General features: G+C 46.7%; 1 protein-coding gene and 1 non-coding gene across 2 annotated transcripts in view; one reads left to right on the top strand and one right to left on the bottom strand.

Annotated features, from left to right (window-relative positions):
* The first annotated feature begins 332 nt into the window (after positions 1–332).
* GFPT2 (glutamine-fructose-6-phosphate transaminase 2) overlaps positions 333–22,261 on the top strand; it is a 44,198-nt gene continuing 22,269 nt past the window's right edge. The window contains exons 1-5 of the mRNA XM_040241382.1: positions 333–397; positions 17,156–17,263; positions 18,299–18,397; positions 19,179–19,304; positions 21,706–21,764. Coding sequence (XP_040097316.1) covers positions 391–397; positions 17,156–17,263; positions 18,299–18,397; positions 19,179–19,304; positions 21,706–21,764 — 399 coding nt within the window. The 5' untranslated portion in view covers positions 333–390. The remainder of the gene's footprint in view (positions 398–17,155; positions 17,264–18,298; positions 18,398–19,178; positions 19,305–21,705; positions 21,765–22,261) is intronic.
* Positions 12,440–12,511, bottom strand: TRNAR-ACG. The gene has a single exon. It is a non-coding gene; the product is annotated as a tRNA-Arg (tRNA).

The raw sequence follows: 22,261 nt of genomic DNA, 5'->3' as shown, positions 1-22,261 counted from the left end.
GCTATGCCCATTCTACAGACGGGGAAACTGAAGCACAGAGCGACTCGGGCCCCTGCTCGAGGTGCCACCCACACTTACTCTGTGGCTGAGTCTCGATCTGAACTCAGGAAGCTCGCTGCGACCACCAACCTGTTTCCTGCACGCACGTGTTACAGCCGGGGAGCCGCCCCTCGCCTGCGGCGTGCAGACTCCCCCGGGCCTGGTGCCCGCCGTTGTCACGACAACCGGCGGCCAATGGGGAGCGGACAGGCGGGAAGAGGCCCCGCCCCGCCCCCGCCCCTGGCGCCGGGCTCCGGCTATAAGGGCCAGAGGCCCGGGCGCGCTCCGGAGTGTCGGCGGTTAGCGGCGAGCAGAGGCCGGGATCCAGGAGGGGCACGAGGAGCAGCCGAGATGTGCGGTGAGTGCAGCGCCCATCGCCGCGGCGGCCGCGGGCTCCGGAGTCCCAGCCTCTCAGAGCCTGGGCCCGAGAGCCGGGTGCCTGGGACTGAAAGCGGCGCAAAATGGGGGCGCCCACTGAGGAGGGGCTCTCGCGGGCTGGGCCTGCCGCCGAGTTGGTCGTCCCACTGCGGAGTGAAGGAGGGGGTCGCCTCACCCCAGTTTGCAACCCACAGCGGGGAAGGAATTGGACCTGTCCTGGGCCCTCGAAACACAGAGGTGTGTTTCCTCTGCACCTCACGTCCAGTGAGGAAAGCGCCCCCAAGTCTCCCACAAAGGCGGCCAAACGCAAGCTAGCGTGCTCCCCGGGCTCGGGGTGCCCATCCCGCCTCTCCCTCTCCAGCCACTGAGGAGAGGCGACCACACCTGCTCCACCCCGGTGGTGTGGGGAGCGGCCCCTGGTGCGCTCGGGAAGGGCCTGTGCGTCCTCCTCGCGTCCCAGAGTGAACTTCTTGTCCCTAGAAGGGTGGATTCCGTATTGTCGCTCCTTTATTGCAAAAAGCGCTCGAGGAGGCGCGGGGAAGGAGCAACACCAACCGCCGAGCGTGGGGCGGAATTTGGGAGAAGAAGCCCTAGACTGGGAGAGGGCTGGGGCCTCCGCCTCTTGAGTACCGCGGGGACCCCTTAACGGTGGGGAGGGCGGCCCGGCCCGGCGCGCGCATCAACGATCCCTTACTCTCTTTGCTGGGTCGTCTCCCTGCTGGGGACAGGGCTGAGAACTTCTGCTGGGACAAAAGGTCACTGTGCCTTTTTTTTTTTTTTTTTTTAATTGAGTGGGATTCAGTTACCCGTTTCAGCCTCCTGTGGGTGGAGGACCTGTTGGAACGTTTGAAGCCATGAAAGGCCTCTGTCTGACTTTTCTGAGGGCTACTGGGGTGGAGTGTGCCAGCGGTGAGCTGTGGGCCAAAGTCTGTACAGGCCTTGTTTCTGAGGCCAGGCGCTCCTGTAAAAGTGAAAAGGGACCGACTGATGGAGGAGCAGGCAGCCGACTTTTGGGATGCAGCCTGCCCCAGGCCAAACAGACATCAATTTAAATTTCTTAACTCTCAGCAAAAATGTCAAGATTCCTGGGCATCATTGTTATTGTATATAATGGGTTGCCTGTAGGCCATTCCTGGGGAGAGAGAAAAGGCAAAGGTGGCAATTTTGCCAAAGGGCTTTGGGTTCCAAACTCTTCAGTGTGGCATTCAAGGCCCTTGGCCCCCTGGTGGTCTTAGAGCCAGACTGGTACACTGAGATTCTCCCACTGGGTCTGCCCCTCTAGCATGAGCAGCTTCCCTCCTTCTTCCTCTCAGATGTCCTTCTGCCCTTACAACCACCTCAACTTTCCATCCCAACTTTGGTTTGTAACTAACCCATCAGGGCTCCACACTGGTACACCCCATCCTCCAACCCTCAGTAAAGTCAAGTCTTGTGGAATTCCTGCATGGGGGAAGTTGTTTCCTTTTCTTGTAGCTAAGAGAAAGTCTTAGCTGGGCGCTAATGTGTCTTTTACATATTTCTGATTCTTGCACAGAAGAAGCTGTCCTGGGCTCGGAGCTTACAGCAATAGTGGGCAGGAATTGAACCCATTGGTTTGGTTTGTTAGCGTTTTTTTGGATTATTGTATGGTCTGTATATATATGGCAAGTGATACTGGTTTTCCTTTATGTTTGTTTTCCTTTTGTAATGAACTTGTTTAAGTTTTGGAACTTTTGTCAAATTTATAGAAAAATATTCAAGAAATTATTGTGCATTTGATACCAGGATAGTGCAAAAATTGTGAAGGTGCTCCTGGAATAAACCAGTTACCCTCTTCACTTTACATTTGGGGAAATTGAGGCCCAGGGAAATCTGTGCACATCTTTGAGCAGTTGTTTTCTCTGGACTGGCTGTGGCTCAACTGGGATCTGCCACCTCAAAGCCATCTCAGAGCTCAGGTCTCTGGAGCTGGTTCTGCAGGGGTCAGCAGGAGTTGAACTAGAGGTCTTTCCTTATCAGTTGCTGATGACCAGGCTCACAGTGGCTCCTGATCCCCTTTCTCTTTGCTGCTTCTCCCACAGGAAGCTAGACCCAGTTGTAGTTGACCCTTCGCACCCTATGCAGATGACCCTCCAAGTTTCAATGAACTGAGAAGTTTAGCCTGGCAGCCCTATGCCAGACCAGCAGACAGACATCTTTCTGTTTGGTGCAGAAACAGAAACTTTATTTTTTTTAATTACTGTACTTACCAAGCTACACAATAGGGAGATTTCAAACAATTAGGTAGGATTTTGACTTCCCTTGAAAAAATCCAAAGATGAGCAACTCTGAGTCCATGTTTCTGAATAGTTTACAGTGGCCCCTGGAATGACAGGTGCAGACTCCCTTGTTTTCCCATGCTGACTCAGCTGCCTCACTCCCAGATGTTACCCAATGGCCCCCATGCAGTCTGAGCTTGGGACCCCAGCATAGTGAAGACAAGGACACTGACTTTCCCCAGAAGAGAGGGAGGGACCTGGGACAGTGCCACAGGCCTGATTTCAAGAATGAGCTCTGCAGAGAGAAGAGGGTGCTAGGCATACCAGACTGAAGGCACAGCATATGCAAGGGCATGGTGGCATGCATGCGTGGGGATTTGACAGAAAGAATTGCATTTCCTGTCTGTGAATTCGTAAATCTTCCCTGTCCTTCATATATATGTCTGTGCTCAGTCATGTCTGACTCTGCAACTCCATGGACAGTAGCCCTCCAGGCTCCTCTGTCCATAGAATTTCCCAGGCAAGAGTACTAGAGTGGGTTGCCGTTTCCTACTATAACCATATATGTTTAGTAACCTTTCTGTGGGCCATTATTCATCCTACTACAGTTGAGTTCTTGCTTTCAGATGCTTTCCCTAAGAATAGTCCAGTATTGCCAGTCCCACGTAGCCACGGGTTGTCCAGATAGCCAGAAGCATATTGACCAGAGGGCTGCTGGTCAACACCCAACTCCTCTGGTCCCAGCACTCCACTCTCAAACTAGAGCCACTGCAGTCAGAAGGTGAACACGGGCATCAGTTAAATATCCCTTCCTTCACTGGCATCATGCTACGTACCCAGTTGGACCAAGTAGTTTTCTACTTTCTCTAAAAGTCAGTTCCCATGTCATATAAATAGTGTGCCTCTTGCTCTCCATGCATGTAGGTAATACCCTTTCCACTTACCTCTTTGTGCAAAACACAGGCATGATTTTATTCCCCAGAATGAAGACAGGCCAGGACGCACACGCACACTACACACACTGTCTGTACAGGGGTCTTTCAGGAGAGTTTGCCAGGTTGCTTGTGGGGGTTTGCTTGCCTCTTGTCTTAGCTGAGGAAACAGCAAGTCAGGGAGATTGCTGGACTCAGGAGAGAGCTCATCTTTGTGTCCCAAAGTTCTTTCGGCTCTCAGAACCCTGTCGTATTTGACACTCCCTTCCTCCTTGTAACAGTCCAGTTCATGAATGGATACCTCAGAAGAGACTGGGCTTGAGTTGATAGAGCACAGGCTCGGGAGTCAAGCCACCTAGCTTGTTACCTCTCCAAGTCACAGGAATCTTGAGAAACAGAACCCCCTACCCAGAGATGTGCAGATAAATGGTAAAACAGCTCTTTAGTTCATCAGTTTCTATGGTAAGAATACTCTTACCATGGCTGATTTCAGGTAGGTCATCAAATATGAGGTCCCTGAGTTTAGCACTGGGAAGACATGCACACAGTTGGTCCTTAGGAGCCAGTCTTAGCAGCTTCTGAACACCAGCGCCCCTGCTTGTGGGACTTTTGGCATTCTCATGTGGAGGGCCGCCCCGAGGCCAGCAGAGCAGGAACTCTGCACAGGCTGCTACCCTCCTCCTCCTCCTCCTCCTCCTGCTCCTCTCCATCATCATGCCATTTCCCAATCAGTCTTATTCATCAGGGCTTTCCCGAGGTCCGAGAAACCTTCTGGAGATTTTGTGATATAAGATTAGCAAATGGGGCTTTTAAAATTGAGTTTATTTTTATATTTAGCAAAAATTTGCTTATAAAGGAATGGGAACTTGAGGTTACAAACACTCTTGGGAGAAAGTTCTGAAGATACATTAGATACAAAGCCAAGTAATTTCATCCAGGCATCTGCCTCTTTAATTTTCAAAGGAAATATTTCACTGTAAAGAAAAGGAAAAAAAGAAAACAGTTTAGCCAAATATGGCAGTTTGAACTTTTTTCTTGAAAGTTTTTCAGTACAGTTTAGAGTATCTATGTGTTGCTTCCCCTTTGTTTTGGTGAAATGGTGAAATGTTATTGGCACAGGGACACCACAAGTTTTTTGTTAAAAAGAAAAATGCCTTGCTCACATTTACCACAGAAAGCAGAGTATCCTGTTATTCCAGGGGTTCAAGTGCTGTAGTAACTTTAACCCTTGGAGCCCCGAGGAGGCCTGAAGTAGGGTAAGGCTGTCCCCAGAGGAGCCAACCCTCTCCTGACCCTGAGCCAGGGCTAAGGGCTCCTCTGCCTCTGCTTGAGGACCCAGCTGTGGGATCTTATGCTTCCTTCACACCTCCGTCTTTACTCACTTTACTCTCACTCTGCAGGGAAGCAGCAGGAAATGTCCTCCTGGCTTCATGAATACAGTAGCCTCCCCTGGTCTGCACGAGGGAGTCCTGGACATCCAGAAAGGCCAAAGCCCCCTCTCGCAGCCCTTGCTCTTGGCCTGGTGGCCTCCATCCTGAGAGGCCTCACCTGGAAGAGTATACTCCTACCTCCCCTGGCATGCTACACACACATACACATCTGACACTCAAGCACAAACTCACACACAGGTACTCACACAATACACACCCAACACCCATACGTGACACTCAAACACACACATACTCTCTTACACACACACACACACACACACAGGAATTCTATGAGGCAGAGATCTCACTGGCCATGTCTTCCAATTTAGGACTCAGAATATTATCTAATCTCTCCGAGGTTCATGGACTAAGGACATCAGATGCTTCAATTCGGAAAAGCATTATTGGTGGCAGTGGAAAGAGCAACCTCTGACTTGAGGGCGCCAGCCTTGCTGGGTGGTGACATAGCCCTAATGGAGTAAGCCCCTACCCTGTGTGAGGCACAGGTGGTATTCTGCCTGGGACTGCCCTCAGTCATAGGGCAGTGCTTTTCACTGGGAAGCTGATCTTTGGAAAGATGGAGACGTTTTCCAAAACTATAGCCACAGAATCAGAATATGGACCCCAATCCACCCTCTGTCAACTTAGACCTTCTTCCTTCATTGTCCAAGCCCCAAATGACTCCTCTTCCCATCTGGTACCCATACGCCCCAGGGGTGGTAGGTTCCAGGAGTTCAGTGATCCCTGTTCTGGCTAGAAGTCCAGAGACATTGCCCCTCCATCTGGTCATTGTTAGAATAACAAATTCACTTGAAGGTTTGAAGCCCCCCTGCCTTCATGGATGGACCTCTGTGGGGCCTTTGGTCCTGAGTCCCTAGATAACCTCTCAAGCCATATTTGAAGGGAGCGTTGGAATTCGCAGACCCCCAAAATGGGCTGGGCCAAGGGGCCACAGTCCCTCTCCCAGGGCTTGTCTCTGTCTCGCCTCACACGTGCAGTCTCTTCTGGAGCCCCTCTGTTTTTATCTGTGTTTTTCTCCCTTTAGAACCTTTTCTCACTCTTCTCATCAGTTTTAAGAGTGGGACCCTGAAAACGCAAAAAAAAAAGCTCAAATAGCCAAAGCAATCCTGAGAAAGAAGAATGGAAATGGAGGAATCAACCTTCCTGACTTCAGACTATACTACAAAGCTACAGTCATCAAGACAGTATGGTACTGGCACAAAGACAGAAATATAGATCAGTGGAACAAAATAGAAAGCCCAGAGATAAAACCACACACCTATGGACACCTTTTCTTTGACAAAGGAGTCTAAAATATACAATGGAGAAAAGACAATCTCTTTAACTAGTGGTGCTGGAAAAACTGGTCAACCACTTGTAAAAAATGAAACTAGAATGCTTTCTAACACCATACACAAAAATAAACTCAAAAATGGATTAAAGATCTAAATGTAAGACCAGAAACTATAAAACTCTTAGAGGAAAACATAGGCAGAACACTCTGACACAAATCACAGCAAGATCCTCTATGACCCACCTCCCAGAGTAATGGAAATAAAAGCAAAAATAAACAGTTTGGACCTAATTAAACTTAAAGCTTTTGCACAATGAAGAAAACTGTAAGCTAGGTGAAAAGGCAGCCTCCAGAATGGGAGAAAATAATAGCAAATGAAGCAGCTGACAAAGAATTAATCTCAAAAATATACAAGCAACTCCTGCAGCTCAATACTAGAAAAATGAACAACCCAATCAAAAAGTGGGCCAAAGAACTAAACAGACATTTCTCTGAAGACATACAGATGGCTAACAAACACATGAAAAGATGCTCAACATCACTCATTATCAGAGAAATGCAAATCAAAACCACAATGAGGTACCGTCTCACACCGGTCAGAATGGCTGCCATCAAAAAGTCTATAAACAATAAATGCTGGAGAGGGTGTGGAGAAAAGGGAACCCTCTTACACTGTTGGTGGGAATGCAAACTAGTACAGCCACTATGGAGAACCGTGTGGAGATTCCTTAAAAAAACTGGAAATAGAACTGCCATATGACCCAGCAATCCCACTGCTGGGCATACACACCGAGGAAACCAGAATTGAAAGAGACACGTGTACCCAATGTTCATCGCAACACTGTTTACAATAACCAGGACATGGAAACAACCTAGATGTCCATCAGAAGATGAATGGATAAGAAAGCTGTGGTACCTATACACAATGGAATATTACTCAGCTATAAAAATGAATACATTTGAGTCAGTTCTAATGAGGTGGATGAAACTGGAGCCTATTATGCAAGAGTGAAGTAAGTCAGAAAGAGAAACACCAATACAGTATATTAACACATATATATATGGAATTTAGAAAGACAATAACAACAACCCTATATGCAAGACAGCAAAAGAGACATACATGTAAAGAACAGATTTTTGGACTCTGTGGGAGAAGGCGAGGTGGGATGATTTGAGAGAATAGCATTGAGACAAGTATATTAGCATATGTAAGCTAGATGACCAGTGCAAGTTTGATGCATGAAGCAGGGGACTCAAAGCTGGTACTCTGGGGCCGCCCAGAGGGATAGGGTGGGGAGGGAGGTGGGAGGGGGTTCAGGATGGGGGGACACATGTGCACATGTGGCTGATTCATGTCGATGTATGGCAAAAAACATCACAATGTTGTAAAGTAATTATCCTCCAATTAAATACATTAAAAAAAAAAAGACCCTGAAAAGCTGTTTGGAGGCTCTGGATGCCAGGATGGCAGAGTGGGCACAGGATATACCCTGAGCTGCAGTGGTTGGGCCAAGGCAGCCTCTGCCCCAGGACTGGACATTTCTCCAACCAGGTTTGAGGGATTTTGCCATCCCTCTTGGGCAAGAGAGGGAGGTATGTAGTGAGAATCAGCCTTGCTGTGGCTTACCTCTGCCCTGTGGGGAGGGGCCTGGATGGGAAGAGAAAGCCGGAGTCAGAAAAAGGAGTGTCCCATGGAGAGGTTGACCTCCTCGGGGTCAGGGGAGGGTGTATCAGGATGGTCTGGACCCCACCAGGGAGTTCTGAGTGTGTCCATCAGCAGCCAGGCGGGCATCTCTCCACAGGCCAAATCCCATCTGCTAACTATTTCTCATCCCTTGGGGCAGGATTCTGAGACGGGTCTCATGCTAATTCAGGGGGTAGCAGTGTTGAGCCGCGTGCAGTCAGGGACACCTAGCTGTGAATTACTCAACTCTTTGGCCTTGGAGCCAGAAATGCCCTGTGTGTCCATGGGAGCCACAGCCTGAGCATAGGCATTGTGAGGTTTAGATAAAATGAGATTGACGCTTCATAACTGATTGTAGGCATGGTTGTGATTAACTTTGCAGCCCCTTCTGGGATCCTTCCCCAGGACATGGCCCATTTATCTAGAAGGCTGTCCACTCCAGCCCTAGGATGCTCATCGTACATGGTAGCTGAGGGTGGGTAATGCTGGGGCCTATGTCTTTGTGCTTGAGTGTCTTGGGATTACCACCGGAGCAGTGCCTTCCTGCCCGGGTGAAATGAGCTAACACACAGGGGCATCAGGCTCAGCACCAGCTACCTCTCTGGCCTTTCTGTCCCCAGTGTTTACATGTTGGGGTTCTCACTGCTTGTGCATTGAGAGTGGCTATATCCAGCCCAGCTCAAAGGTCACCTTCTCTAAGATCAACTCCCTAAACCTGTTCATTTATTGATACATTTATTCTTTCAAAAAAATAGTTACTGAGCATCTAAAATGTACCAGGCTCTGCTCTGGGTTCTGGGCAATGAATAAGCAATGGATAAGACAAATAAACAAGACAGGTGTGGTCTCCATCCTCATGAAGGTTATAATCTGGAAGGGAGTCAGACAGAAGACAAGAAGGGAAGTGCTATATGGGAAATAAAGGGCTATGTGACTTTTTAAAAGTTGGGAGAGGGGACAGCCTGCAATAGGCCAGGTGGGTGACCTGTCAGCTGGCACCTGCAGGGTGAATTGAAGCCACCTCTTCAGAGAGCCAGTCCAAGAGTCCTCTGCCCCTTTCCCACCTCTCAGCATCTGGCCTCTCTGCCGGCAAATCTCCTGAGCATGGGGGTGGTCCCTGTGTACCATGCCCTCTCGTGATTCGCCCTGCAAGGCCCCCTGACTGGTCCGTCTCAGCAGCACCTAGCTCAGTGATGTGGCCTCTGGGGGTCAGAGAAATCTGTATGGGATGATTTACATCTTAATCAAGTTGTCACCAGATCACACATTTGGTTTAACCATCATTTCCCCGAGGAGAAAGCCGAAAATAAATAACAATAAAACGGTACTATTTTCCTTGTGGTTTTATTTAATCATTTTTCAAGAGCTTCTTGTAGGCCCTGTGCATCCCTGCATTTGTGACACATGCTCCCCAGGAGGAAGAGGCTCCTTGCCTGCTCCGTTTTCACAGACATAGACACTACTTTGCAGCAGACACTGGTCCTGTTGCTTTACAAAGACTCCTGTGAATTCTCTCAGCAACCCTGGGAAGTGGGTGCTGCCATCACCGTGCTCCCCTGGGAGCTCAGTGACTTGCTCCAGGCCACACAGACAGAACAAGGGGTGGGCTGGGATTTGAAATCCATATTTGGCAAAGGCAGCAGGTGGTAGCTGCTACCTTCTGCGCTTCTCACTGTCACAGACTAGTGAGCAGGCGAAAGAGGAGTCACTCAGGTGGGGTGACCCGAAGGCTGTCTTTTCTCATATGAGACTGGCTGTAAGACAGTGCTTTCTCCCTTGCTGAGGCTACTGTTCCTCCAGGTGAGCAGAGCTGGGGAGCTACAGTGAGGTTGAACTGGGCTAGATGACAATCCTGTACCCACCACTCTCAATATATATAGCAGCACATAGCAAAATACTATATGCAGGCACACAGCAAAGTATCCTGACTGTACAAAAAGGACATACGCAGTGGAAAAGAGATGTCTGCCTTTTGTCCAACATCCTCATCAGAGGCCGCCACTGCTCCCTGGGTCTCCCAGAAGTATTCTACGTGTCTTCCTGCCCCAGCTTAGATAGTTTACACATACTCTGCAGGCCACTTTTTCGCTTGACACATCTTGGAGATGTAGCTTGTTTTCCAAGAGAACACACAGCTTTACCTTATGCTCTGTGTAGGGCTGCCTGCCTGTGGCCCTGCAGTGGCCGTATGTGGCTGCGCCATCACTTATTTTGCGCCCTGCCAGGCATCAGGCTGTCCCCAGTCTTCAGCTACCACAAACAGCCCTGAGCAATGATCTTCATACGTGCACACTTGAATCTCAGCACAGATATCTGCTTAGATACATTCCTAGAAGTGCAGAAGCTTGATCACCAGATGTGTACATTTTAATTTGAGAGATTGCAAATGGCCTTCCAAGAGAGTGCACAAATTTAAACTCTTATTGTCAAAAACTGGTTGATCTTAACTGATTTCATAGGTAAAAAATGGATTCTCTCTGCAGCTCTTATTGCTGATGGAAGGGATCCCAGAAGGGAAATCTGACATGAATAGCAAGCAAGATTCCTAAGAAAGCAGCTTTGTATTCTATTTCATTATTTTTTAAAAAATAAGAGCCTCATGGAGGTGCTGGTTTATTCGCTCTCATCTGGTAGCATGCAGGGAAAGTGCAGCCAAGAGCGGAGGAGAGAAACAGTGCTTAAAAGAACTTACTGAACACATGTTGGTATGCTAGAGATTTCATGTTAAAAGTTAGATTTATGCCTTCTTGCGCAAAGACCTTGAAAACCACTTCTTGGCAACCCCTCTCACCACAGTAATCAACCAAACAGTGTCTGAGTGGCTGCCAAGCTTCTCAACTGGGTGTGGACACAGCTGGTGCTCCTGAGGGCCAGGACCCTTTAGCCTTTCCAGCTCGTTCCAGCCCATCAGGGACTGTGGAGCAGCTGTCAAGGCAGCCACAACCAAGGAGTCTGTTGCAGATCTCAGAGCCAGAGATGTATATGTGCCTGACATGAGTTCAGAAGTAAAGTGTGACCCAGAGGAAGGGGAATTACAGGGGGGAACTGGAGAGCAGAGCCATACAGCACTCTTTAGGAAGAGTATTTTGGATTTAAAAGAACTGGCCTGTGGGTGGGCCTTTGTGTCATTTGCAGTGGCTGTTAGCTCTGTTTTGTGAGGTACAGGTATAATTCTAGAACAATTCCCAAGGTGCCAGGAAAGTTTCGCAGTTTAAAAGATACAAAAATGGTTTAGTGAGTTGCTCCATCTCTCATAGCTATGTGCTCTTTACATTGACTGAAATTTCACCATATCCCTCCAGGGAACTTCCTGCCTTTTTTTTTTTTTCAGAAGAGTTAATATTATGAAAAGTTTTACCTAATCATAGATTTTGGTGATGGCTACACAACTCTGTGAATATACTTAAAAACCATTGTATTATACACTATTTCAAGTGTATAATATTATGGTATGTGACTTATGAGAAATGCTGGGCTGGATGAGGTACAAGCCGGAATCAAGATAGGTGGGAGAAACATCAACAACCTCCAGTAGGCGGATGATACCACTCTAATGGCAGAAAGTGGAGAGGACCTAAAGAGCCTCTTGATGAAGGTGAAGGAAGAGAGTGAAAGAGCTGGCTTAAGGCTAAATATTTTAAAAAAACTTAGATCATGGCATCCACTCCCATTACTGCATGGTAAATAGAAGGGGGAAAGTGGAAGTAGTGACAGATTTCCTCTTCTTGGGCTCCAAAATCATGGTGAATTGTGACTGCAGCAATGAAATCAGAAGATGATTGCTTCTTGGCAGGAAAGCGATGACAAACCTAGGCAATGTGTTGAAAAGCAGAGACATTACTCTACTGGTAAAAGTCCGTATAGTCAAGGCTATGGTCTTCCCAGTGCTCAGGTACAGTTGTGAGAACTGCACCGTAAAGAAGGCAGAAGGCCAAAGAATTGACGCCTTTAACTGTGGTGCTGGAGGAGACTGCTGAAAGTCCCTTGGACGGCAAGGAGATCAAATCAGTCTTTCTTAAGGGAGATCAATCCTGAATATTCACTGGAATGACTGATACGGAAGCTCTAGTATTTTGGTCATCTGATGCGAATAGACACATCATTGGAAAAGTCCCTGATGCTGGGAAAGATTGAGAGCAGAAGGAAGATAAATGGCGGGATGGCATCACCAGTGCAATAAACATGAACTTGGTCAAACTCTGTGAGATAGTAAGGGACAGGGAGGCCTGGTATGCTGCAGTCCATGGGGTCGCAAAGAGTCAGACATGACTGGGCAGCTGAACAACAGCAACATATGACTTGTGTCCCAACGGTGGTGGTTTAGTTGCTCAGTCGTGTCCAACTCTGTGCAACCCTGTGGACTGCAGCCTGCCAGACTCCTCTGACCATGGGGTTTCCCAGCCAAGAATACTGGAGTTGGTTGTCATTTTCTTCTCCAAGGGATCTTCCCAAACCAGGGATTGAACCTGGGTCTCCTGCATCGTAGACAGATTCTTTACCAACTGAGACATCAGGGAAGCCCCTGTATTGTAATAGAGCTGTTAAAAATTTACATTAAAAAGTAACAGTCTTTTTTTATATTTAAGTAAGTTGACAAAAATACATCTTCTGGCCAGACATGTTTAGGTTTGAAGTGTAGGATAAATTGTGAGCTCTTGAAGCACAGATGCTTAGCTGGGGAAGTGCTTCTCACCTGACCTAGAAGACAAAAATAACTGACTACCAAAATTATCCTTGGCCATTTTTAAAAGGAAACGTCTGTAACTGCTCAGAAAGCACACTGCGCGTGTTTTAAAATATAAATTCTGCATCTTAATACCTGTGTGCAAATATATCCTATATACGGTAGCATCCAGTACCTAGAAATGCGAAATATAATTTTTAGCACTGTATAATTTTATCATCTTTTTTTGAATGAGTGTGTCTAGATTAATTTTAGCAAGTTAAATGTCATGTGATGTGACCCTTGTTACTGATTCAGTTCCGTTCAGTTCAGTTGCTCAGTCGTATCCGACTCTTTGCAGCCGCATGGACTGCAGCATACCAGGTCTCCCTATCCCTCACCACCTTCTGTAGTTTGCCCAAGTTCATGTTCTCTGAATCGGTAATGCTGTCCAGCCATCTTCCCTGTCCATCACCAACTCCTGGAGCTTGCTCACACCCATATCCATCGAGTCAGTGGTATATAATATTTACTTAATTGAAGTTTAATCATTCATTCAGTTATACAGCATTAACTTGAATATAATCTAGAAACATTACAGAAATATCACATGAGTGGTTTGCTATATAATCATTATCAGTCTTCAGTTATATTTTGGCAGGTTGCCCTCTCCAAGGTTTATCTTTGGCAAATTTTTTCTCCAGTTTTATTGAGATATAGTTGACATATAACATTGTGTAAGTTTAAGGTACACAACATCAGTTCAGTTCAGTTGCTCAGTTGTGTCTGACTCTTTGTGACTCCATGGACTGCAGCACGCTAGGCTTCCCTATTCATCACCAACTACCAGAGCTTGCTCAAACTCATGTCCATCGAGTTGGTGATGCCATCCAACCATCTCCTCCTCTGTTGTCCCCTTCTCCTCCTGCTTTCAGTCTTTCCCAGCATCAGGGTCTTTTCCAATGAGTCAGTTCTTTGCATCAGTTGGCCAAAGTATTAGAGCTTCAGCTTCAGCATCAGTCCTTCCAATGAATATTCAGGACTGACTGGTACACAACATAGTGATTTGTATATGTATATATGTATTGGCCTGTGTTATATATGTATCTGTTTATGTGTGTACATGGGCTTCCAAGGTGGTGCTAGCGGTAAAGAACCTGCCTGCCAGTGCAGGAGACATGAAAGATGGGGGTTGGATCCCTGGGTCAGGAAGATCCTCTTGAGGAGAGCATGGCAAAACCCACTCCAGTATTCTTACCTGGAGAATCCCCATAGACAGAGGAGCCCGGTAGGCTACAGTCCATGGGGTTGCAAAGAGTCAAACATGACTGAAGCAACTTAGCACGCATTCATGCATGTATATACATATTGCAGAATGATTACCCCCAGTAAGATTAATTAACATTCATCACCTCACATAATTTAATTTTTTCACTGTGATAACAGCATTTAAGATCTACTGTCTTAACAACTTTGAAATATACAATAGAATATTATTAATTGTAGTCACCATGCTGTACATTACATCCACAGAATTAATCTTATAACTGGAAGTTTGTACCTGTGGACCACCTTCATCTAATTCCCTCACCCCTTACCCCCTACCTCTGGAAACCACTAATCTGATTTCTTTATTCATGAGTTAGTTTTTTTTAAATGCTGTATATAAGTGAGATCATACAATATTTGCCTTTCTCTGTCTGATATAGTTCACTTAGCATATTGCCCTTAAGATTCATGCATATTGTCACAAATGGCAGGATTTCTTTCTTTTTTATGGCTGGATGATATTCCATTAATATTACATATATATGTTCCACAGTTCCTTTGTTCACTCATCCATCAATGGACTCTTAAGTTAATACAGATTTGTGGTCATTTTATTTAGCATCCCTGGCGGCTCAGACAGTAAAAGAATTCACCTGTAATCCAGGAGACTTGGGTTCAGTCCCTGGATTGGGAAGATCCCCTGGAGAAGGGAATGGAAATTCACTCCAGTATACTTTTCTGGAGAATTCCGTGGACAGAGGAGTCTGGCAGGCTACAATCCATGGGGTCTCAAAGAGTCAGACACAACTGAGCAACTAACCCTTATGCAAATAACCGTGCATTTATTGAACAAGGACCATGTGCCAAGACACAGTAAGAAATAGAAAGATAGAAGCACCTGCCTGTGATTCTGTCAGGAGATTTAGATGTCTCAGGATGTAAGAGCACTGGGCAGCCACCAGAGCAAGCGAACACTTCTGGCCAGGGCCCGGATAAGCCTGCCCCAGAAGGTGGGGTTGGAGCTGAACTGTGAGAGAGGCAAGTAGGGCAAAAGGACAGAGAGATGATGTTTTGGAACACTCCCAGAGCCAGACATACACAGACCTAGGGTTCATAGTCTCAAGCACTGGAGTGGAGGAGTTTGAAAAGAACCATCATGATGACCGTTTTTTCCTATTTGGGAAAATCTTGTTTTGATATATGAATGCTGCAAATAAAGCCAAACAAAATCTTCTGACTAGTAGACCTTCCTTGATGATAAGGATTCTCTGTGGGGCCAAGAGATGATTTTATGCTTGCTATTCATGACCAAGATAATCACAATGGTGTGATCACTCACCTAGAGCCAAACATCCTGAAATGTGAAGTCAAGTGGGCCTTAGAAAGCATCAACTACAAAGAAAGCTAGTGGAGGTGATGGAATTCCAGTTGAGCTATTTCAAATCCTGGAAGATGATGCTGTGAAAGTGCTGCACTCAGTATGCCAGCAAATTTGGAAAACTCAGCAGTGGCCACAAGCCGGGAAAAGGTCAGTTTTCATTCCAATCCCAAAGAAAGGCAATGCCAAAGAATGCTCAAACTACCGCACAATTGCACTCATCTCACACGCTAGTAAAGTAATGCTCAAAATTCTCCAAGCCAGAGATGGGAATACCAGACCACTTGACCTGCCTCTTGAGAAATCTGTATGCAGCTCAGGAAGCAACAGTTACAACTGGACATGGAACAACAGACTGGTTCCAAATAGGAAAAGGAGTACGTCAAGGCTGTATATTGTCACCCTGCTTATTTAACTTATATGCAGATCACATCATGAGAAATGCTGGGCTGGAAGAAGCACAAGCTGGAATCAAGAGTGCCAGGAGAAATAGCAATAACCTCAGATATGCAGAGGACACCACCCTTATGGCAGAAAGTGAAGAAGAACTAAAGAGCCTCTTGATGAAAGTGAAAGTGGAGAGTAAAAAAGTTGGCTTAAAACTCAACATTCAGAAAACTAAGATCATGGCATCCATCCCATTACTTCATGGGCAATAGATGGGGAAACAGTGGAAACAGTGTCAGACTTTATTTATCTGGGTTCCAAAATCACTGCAGATGGTGATTGCAGCCATGAAATTAAAAGACGCTTACTGCTTGGAAGGAAAGTTATGACCAACCTAGATAGCATATTAAAAAGCAGAGATATTACTTTGCCAATAAAGGTCTGTCTAGTCAAGGCTATGGTTTTTCCAGTGGTCGTGTATGGATGTGAAAGTTGGACTGTGAAGAAAGCTGAGTGCTGAAGAATTGATGCTTTTGAACTGTGGTGTTAGAGAAGACTCTTGAGAGTCCCTTGGACTGCAAGGAGATCCAACCAGTCCATCCTAAAGGAGATCAGTCCTGGGTATTCTTTGGAAGGAATGATGCTAAAGCTGAAACTCCAGTACTTTGGCCACTTCATGCAAAGAGTTGACTCATTGGAAAAGACTCTGATGCTTTGAGGGATTAGGGGCAGGAGGAGAAGGGAACGACAGAGGATGAGATGGCTGGATGGCATCATTGACTTGATGGACATGGGTTTGGGTGAACTCCGGGAGTTGGTAATGGACAGGGAGGCCTGGCGTGCTGCAGTTCATGGGATCGCAAAGAGTCAGAGACGACTGAGCGACTGAACTGAACTGAACTGATTGTATAACAGTAGTGCTTGTTGAATGCAGTGCTCCAAGCCACAAGGCCAAGTGGAAAGTGGAACTAAGGCCCCAGCCCCTGCTCCTACCTGTGGCAGGAGGCTGGGGTGACCTTCTCATCACTCTTCCTAGGAGTGTTCGGTGCAAACCAAGGAGTTCACATAGCGGGGACTGCCAGGTGTCCCTAGGTAGTTGCTCTGTTTTGCTGATCTTGTCTGTTATAAGTGCTGCCACAGTGAACGATGTCTTCTACAAGTATGTCCATCGGAGAAATCGTGGAATCGCAAGGCTATGCTGTGTGTGTGCGTGTTCTTCACAGGCATCATGGGTTCTTTAGTCACTGCAGGAGGACTGCATACCGTGCCCTTCTAGAAGCAGGAAGGAGTTCGGCTCTTCTCCCATTGTGTCTGGAGAAGGCCTGCAGAGGAAGCTCTCCAGTGATGCACCTCCAGTGGTGTCTGTGTCCCCAGAAGTGTTTTCTTCTAAACATGAACCAATTTTTACCTAATTACACTTATGCAAGTGTTTTGAAAATGTATGATTTCCTCCTCTTTTAACAGGAATCTTTGCCTACATGAATTACAGAGTCCCCCGGACAAGAAAGGAGATTTTTGAAACCCTCATCAAGGGCCTGCAGCGGCTTGAGTACAGAGGCTATGACTCAGCAGGTAAGCTCTGCAGGAGACCACCATGCAAACGTAGTGCTTGTTCATTAAAGAAATTTGAAATCTCTATGGAAAAGTAGAAAGGAAAAACAAGGGTAAGAAAGAGTTCATCAAAAGCGCCCCTGTCAATATCAGTACCTCTTCTGGTTATCTGGCGTCTGGGGACAGTGAGGTATCACGCAGTTATTTTTATTGTTTTTACCTAATTACACTTATGCAGTTCTGTAATTTTTTATTCTTCTTTCGCTTGCCTTGTCACTTTCCATTATCCTCAATGCTTCCTAACATAATCTAAGTGACTGCACGGTACTCTTCTGGATGGCTATCTCACAGTTCACTTCTCCATCCACATAAGAGGTGGCTATGTAGTCTGTTCCCATTTTTAATTAAGCCCCCTTAGGAGAAAAAGAAGAGCCAGATAATTATATATCCCTATAAATTCTTAACTGGAGAAGGAAAAGGCAACCCACTCCAGCATTCTTGCCTGGAGAATCCCATGGACAGAGGAGCCTGGCAGGCTACGGTCCATGAGGTCGCAAGAGTCATGTACAACTTAGCAACTAAACCACCTCCGCCGCCATAAATTCTTAATAGAAAGCAAGATGAGAGATTGTAGGAACACTAGTGCAGTGGAAACACTGTTGCTAATGTAGCAGAACGCAAAGCACAGAAGCATTCTTGAATGAGCCCCTGTAGCAGAACGCAAAGCACAGAAGCATTCTTGAATGAGCCCCCTGCCTTTGGTGGCAGATGTGGTGGTACCCCGCCTGCAGGCAGGCCTCTAGGAGTTATCCTGGGTTAGCGGCCGCAGCAGGGGTTCTAGGCTTGTGTTCCTTGCTTGCTGGTAAGCACTGCCACAGTCATAGCCTTTTGTTTCCAAGTTGATATTCTAACACTGTCTGCTTCTCTTCTCGTCTGCAAGCCTAAAGAATGAGAACTAATAAATTCAGTACTATAGCTCTCACCCTGGGTTGCTCCCTACAGTGAAGTGTGAGAGACAAAACAAATGCCAATACAAAAATCATGTTTACTTTACAGGTGTGGCAATTGATGGAAATAATAATGAAGTCAAAGAAAGGCATATCCAGCTAGTCAAGAAGAGAGGAAATGTCAAAGCTCTTGATGAAGAACTTTACAGTAAGTGGAAGACTTGCCAAGTGAGAGTAAAAAATATAGCCTACTACTGCTAAGTCACTTCAGTCGTGTCCGACTCTGTGCGACCCCATAGACGGCAGCCCACCAGGCTCTGCCGTCCCTGGGATTCCCCAGGCAAGAACACTGGAGTGGGTTGCCATTTCCTTCTCCAATGCATGAAAGTGAAAAGTGAAAGTGAAGTCGCTCAGTTGTGTCTGACCCTCAGCAACCCCGTGGACTGCAGCCTTCCAGGCTCCTCTGTCCATGGGATTTTCCAGGCAAGAGTACTGGAGTGGGGTGCCATTGCCTTCTCCGAAATATAGCCTAGGTGACTTTAAAAATCTTTCATTCCAACAGCATTGGAGACTAAAAACTTAACCTATTCAAGCATGGAAAAACAGAAGGAGGGTTAAATCCATGTTGCAAAACTGTTGCCCAGAACATGGGATGGTTTATTTCAGGTGGTGGTGCTCTGAGAATTGTTTTCAATATTTAATACTTATGTATTTTAATTTTTCTGGCAAATGATTCTGCTTTCCCATTTATGGTAAGGACCTATAATTTTATTTTTAAAGTTAGTTTATTTCAAGTAACTGAGTTAAGTTATTGATAAGTACTAAGTAACGCAAGGGTCTGGCAGAAGCCCCCAGAATGGGGCCTTTGCGGTTTATGATGAAATGTACTTTTGGTGTGCCTGTGTCTCCATCTAATGAAGCCACCTTAGGTAAAAGCATCACGTCAATGCTTATTTTTAAAGTGTGGCAAACATTTTTCCTTCATCTAGAACAAGACAGCATGGACTTGAAAGTGGAGTTTGAGACCCACTTTGGCATTGCCCACACGCGTTGGGCCACTCACGGGGTCCCCAACGCTGTCAACAGCCACCCACAGCGCTCAGACAAAGGCAACGGTATGTAGGACAGCCTTGCTCCCCCGTCCCAGTGGTTGTGACTGGCCCTGTGACGTGTGTGTCAGAATTGATCCACACTCAACACCAACGGGCTTCTCAGCAGCCCTGTCTTCCCTGAGTATCCAAACTGGTGACCCTGGGTGCTGGACAGGAGGCAAATTCAACCTGGCCTCCTATCTGCAGTTGCCTGTGGGGTAGTGCTGACCCTACGGGCATCCACAGGAACACAGTGGCCCTTCCCACAGATTCTGTTGGTTCTGGGGACCCAGCCTCGGGGGGACTTGGTGGTCCAGAGGGCTGAAGACCTGGGCATTGTTTCTCAATTAGGGACCAGGGTGTTCCAGAGGGCAGAGTGCCTGAGGGAAGATATGCGTTCACCTCTCATCCAGCTGTACCAGCCCTGCCTCTGCAGAGGGTTGTCCATGCCAGGGCAGGTAGAAATGCTGATCTTGTCTGACATCTGAGGTGCCTGCTCCAATCCTGACCTTCCAGCTAGCCCTGCACCATGTCAGCCCCCAGTGGACCTGGATCCACATAACTTGCCTGAGCCCCCAGCATAGTTCTTTGTGTGGTAGTTCTCTTTAAGTGATGCCCCCAGGTCCCTCTCATGCGGGCAGGACTTGTAGGTTTGGCGCTACTGCTGGAAACTCTCAGAGACTATGTGCTCAGCCCTCAGGGGTGTCAGGGCCTCTGGGAGCAGGACACATGGGCATATGAGGAGAAAGGGGATAATCCCTGACTCCTTCCAGGGCTTCAAGGGTGACAAAGGTCTGAGACATCATCTACAGGGTCTCCACTCTAGTTTGGGCCTGGTCAGGCCAGAAGCCCCCACAGCCCACACCCAGTCATGATGGAAGAGTGTCCAGGAGAGAGAATGATTTCTGGAGTCAGCCAGGGCCCCCGAACCCCAGGCTGATTCCAGAACGCAGCATAATGGAAGTTCTTGCCAAGCATCGTATTAGAGCAGGGATCAGATACATAAGAGTCATTGTGTGGGGTATTTATTGAACATGTTGAACATGTTAGTCACTTCAGTCGTGTCTGACTCTGTGTGACCCCATGGACTGTAGCCCACCAGGCTCCTCTGTCCATGGGGATTCTTCAGACAATAATACTGAAGTGGCTTGCCATTTCCTTGTCCAGGGAATCTTCCTGACCCAGGGATCAAGCCCTGATCTCCCACACTGCAGGCAGCTTCTTTACCATCTGAGCCACCAGGGGTATTGTGTTGGCCGAAAAATTTGTTCTGTAACATCTTAGGGGAAAACCCCAAACAAACTTTTTGGCCCACTCAGTACTATTAACTAAACACTTGACAAGCCTCACTTACTGTTAGTTGTTGGTGAAGTCAGGCCACAGGTGATAGCACCTCCCTGGTGCTTTTGCCCCTGTTCACACTGTGGTGCCTGGAGACAGCTCCTCCCTGCCCAGTTTGGAAGGGTGAAGCCTCTTCCAGAGAATAGGAAAGCCCGGTGCATGCCTCTCAGCAGAGCAGCCACGTCAGCCCCAGCCTCCTGCCCACTCACACGATAGGGTGGACCCCACCTCACTGCAGACTGTGAGTCTGTATCCCCAAAGCAGGGAGGCTCCAAGGAGATCCCCCCACACCCAAGCTTGGAAGTGCCTGCCCTGACTCAGGATGAGTAATTGAAAATAAAACAACTGGGAAATAAGATTTGTAAGATTTCTCTAACTCATCAGTGATAATTGAAGAGCATACTTTCAAGGAAGACATACCCAACAGCTGCACTGTATACAAAAATTACACAAAGTCTTTTACAAAGAAAACATAGATTCCTGAAAACAAATTGTTGATGTGAAGTTAAGAGGCAGGAGCGAATTGCCATCCACCCTTGGCCACATCACCACACTGGACGCAGACCTTATCCCTAGCTCAGCCTCCTTCTCAGATCTCGCTGGAGGAGAGAGAAGGGCATTCTCATTTACCTCAAAGGTTGTTTCAGATTCACAATAGGCTCTGATGAGAGAAAGTGTGACAGGGTTAAGAAAACAATGTGAGGGAACAATGTCACAATAGATATGAAAAAAATGGAGAAGGGAGTGGATATGAAGACAGTTAATAGATAAAGAAGGGTTAATCATCTTACTTGACATAAATACCAAAGTCTATTTCATGATATTGTAGCCCACACATCAGAACTCAGTGCATGGCCAGCCTGATGGATGCTTTTTATCAAAGGAGAAATGTGTTATTTCCTCAGGTTTAAATTGTAGTCGTGGCAGTTGTCAGTTCTCATCTCTGTAAATGAAGTTTGCTTAACACAAGTGTCTATATAAGCAAAGTTCATAGAGTTTCAAGCTGTCAAATTGTCTGTCTTCACATCTGACTTGAACTTCATGTCTTCATAGCATTTCTCTCTTGACTAAACTTTTCTTCCAGAATTCGTTGTCATCCATAATGGGATCATCACAAATTACAAAGACCTGAGGAAATTTCTGGTAAGATTCTTCCCCTGGGTAACGTCTAAGTCGAGTGATATTGGTCTTTCCCAGAAACTTTCCAAGCAGCTTATTTCCTGCTGGAAAAAAAGGCAGGAGCGAATTGCCATCCACCCTTGGCCATATCACCACACTGGATGCAGACCTTATCCCTAGCTCAGCCTCCATCTCAGATCTCGCTGGAGGAGAGAGAAGGGCATTCTCATTTACCTCAAAGGTCGTTTCAGATTCACAGCAGAATCTAAAGAACAAAGTGTATTCACTAAATAACATAGGGACTCATACGCCAAATGGAATGCAGGGTGGGAAGACAGACGCAAGCGTTTCAAGTATGAAGAGGTTGTGGTGGTGGTTGGGAGGTGGTGGATTTGACTCAATGTATTTGATCATTTTGATTGCTACATTTTTTGCAACATCCAGATTAATTGCAAGGACAGGCTTCTGAGGCGGGATGATCTCAGGGAGGACTACAGTGACTCAGCCGTGTTAGGCTGTGT

The sequence above is a fragment of the Oryx dammah genome, unplaced genomic scaffold, assembly GCF_014754425.2.
Source record: "Oryx dammah isolate SB20612 unplaced genomic scaffold, SCBI_Odam_1.1 HiC_scaffold_5, whole genome shotgun sequence".
In the NCBI taxonomy this organism is placed as follows: Eukaryota; Metazoa; Chordata; class Mammalia; order Artiodactyla; family Bovidae; genus Oryx; species Oryx dammah.
Note: the sequence above shows the minus strand (reverse complement) of the source record. Positions and strands in the feature narration are given on the sequence as shown.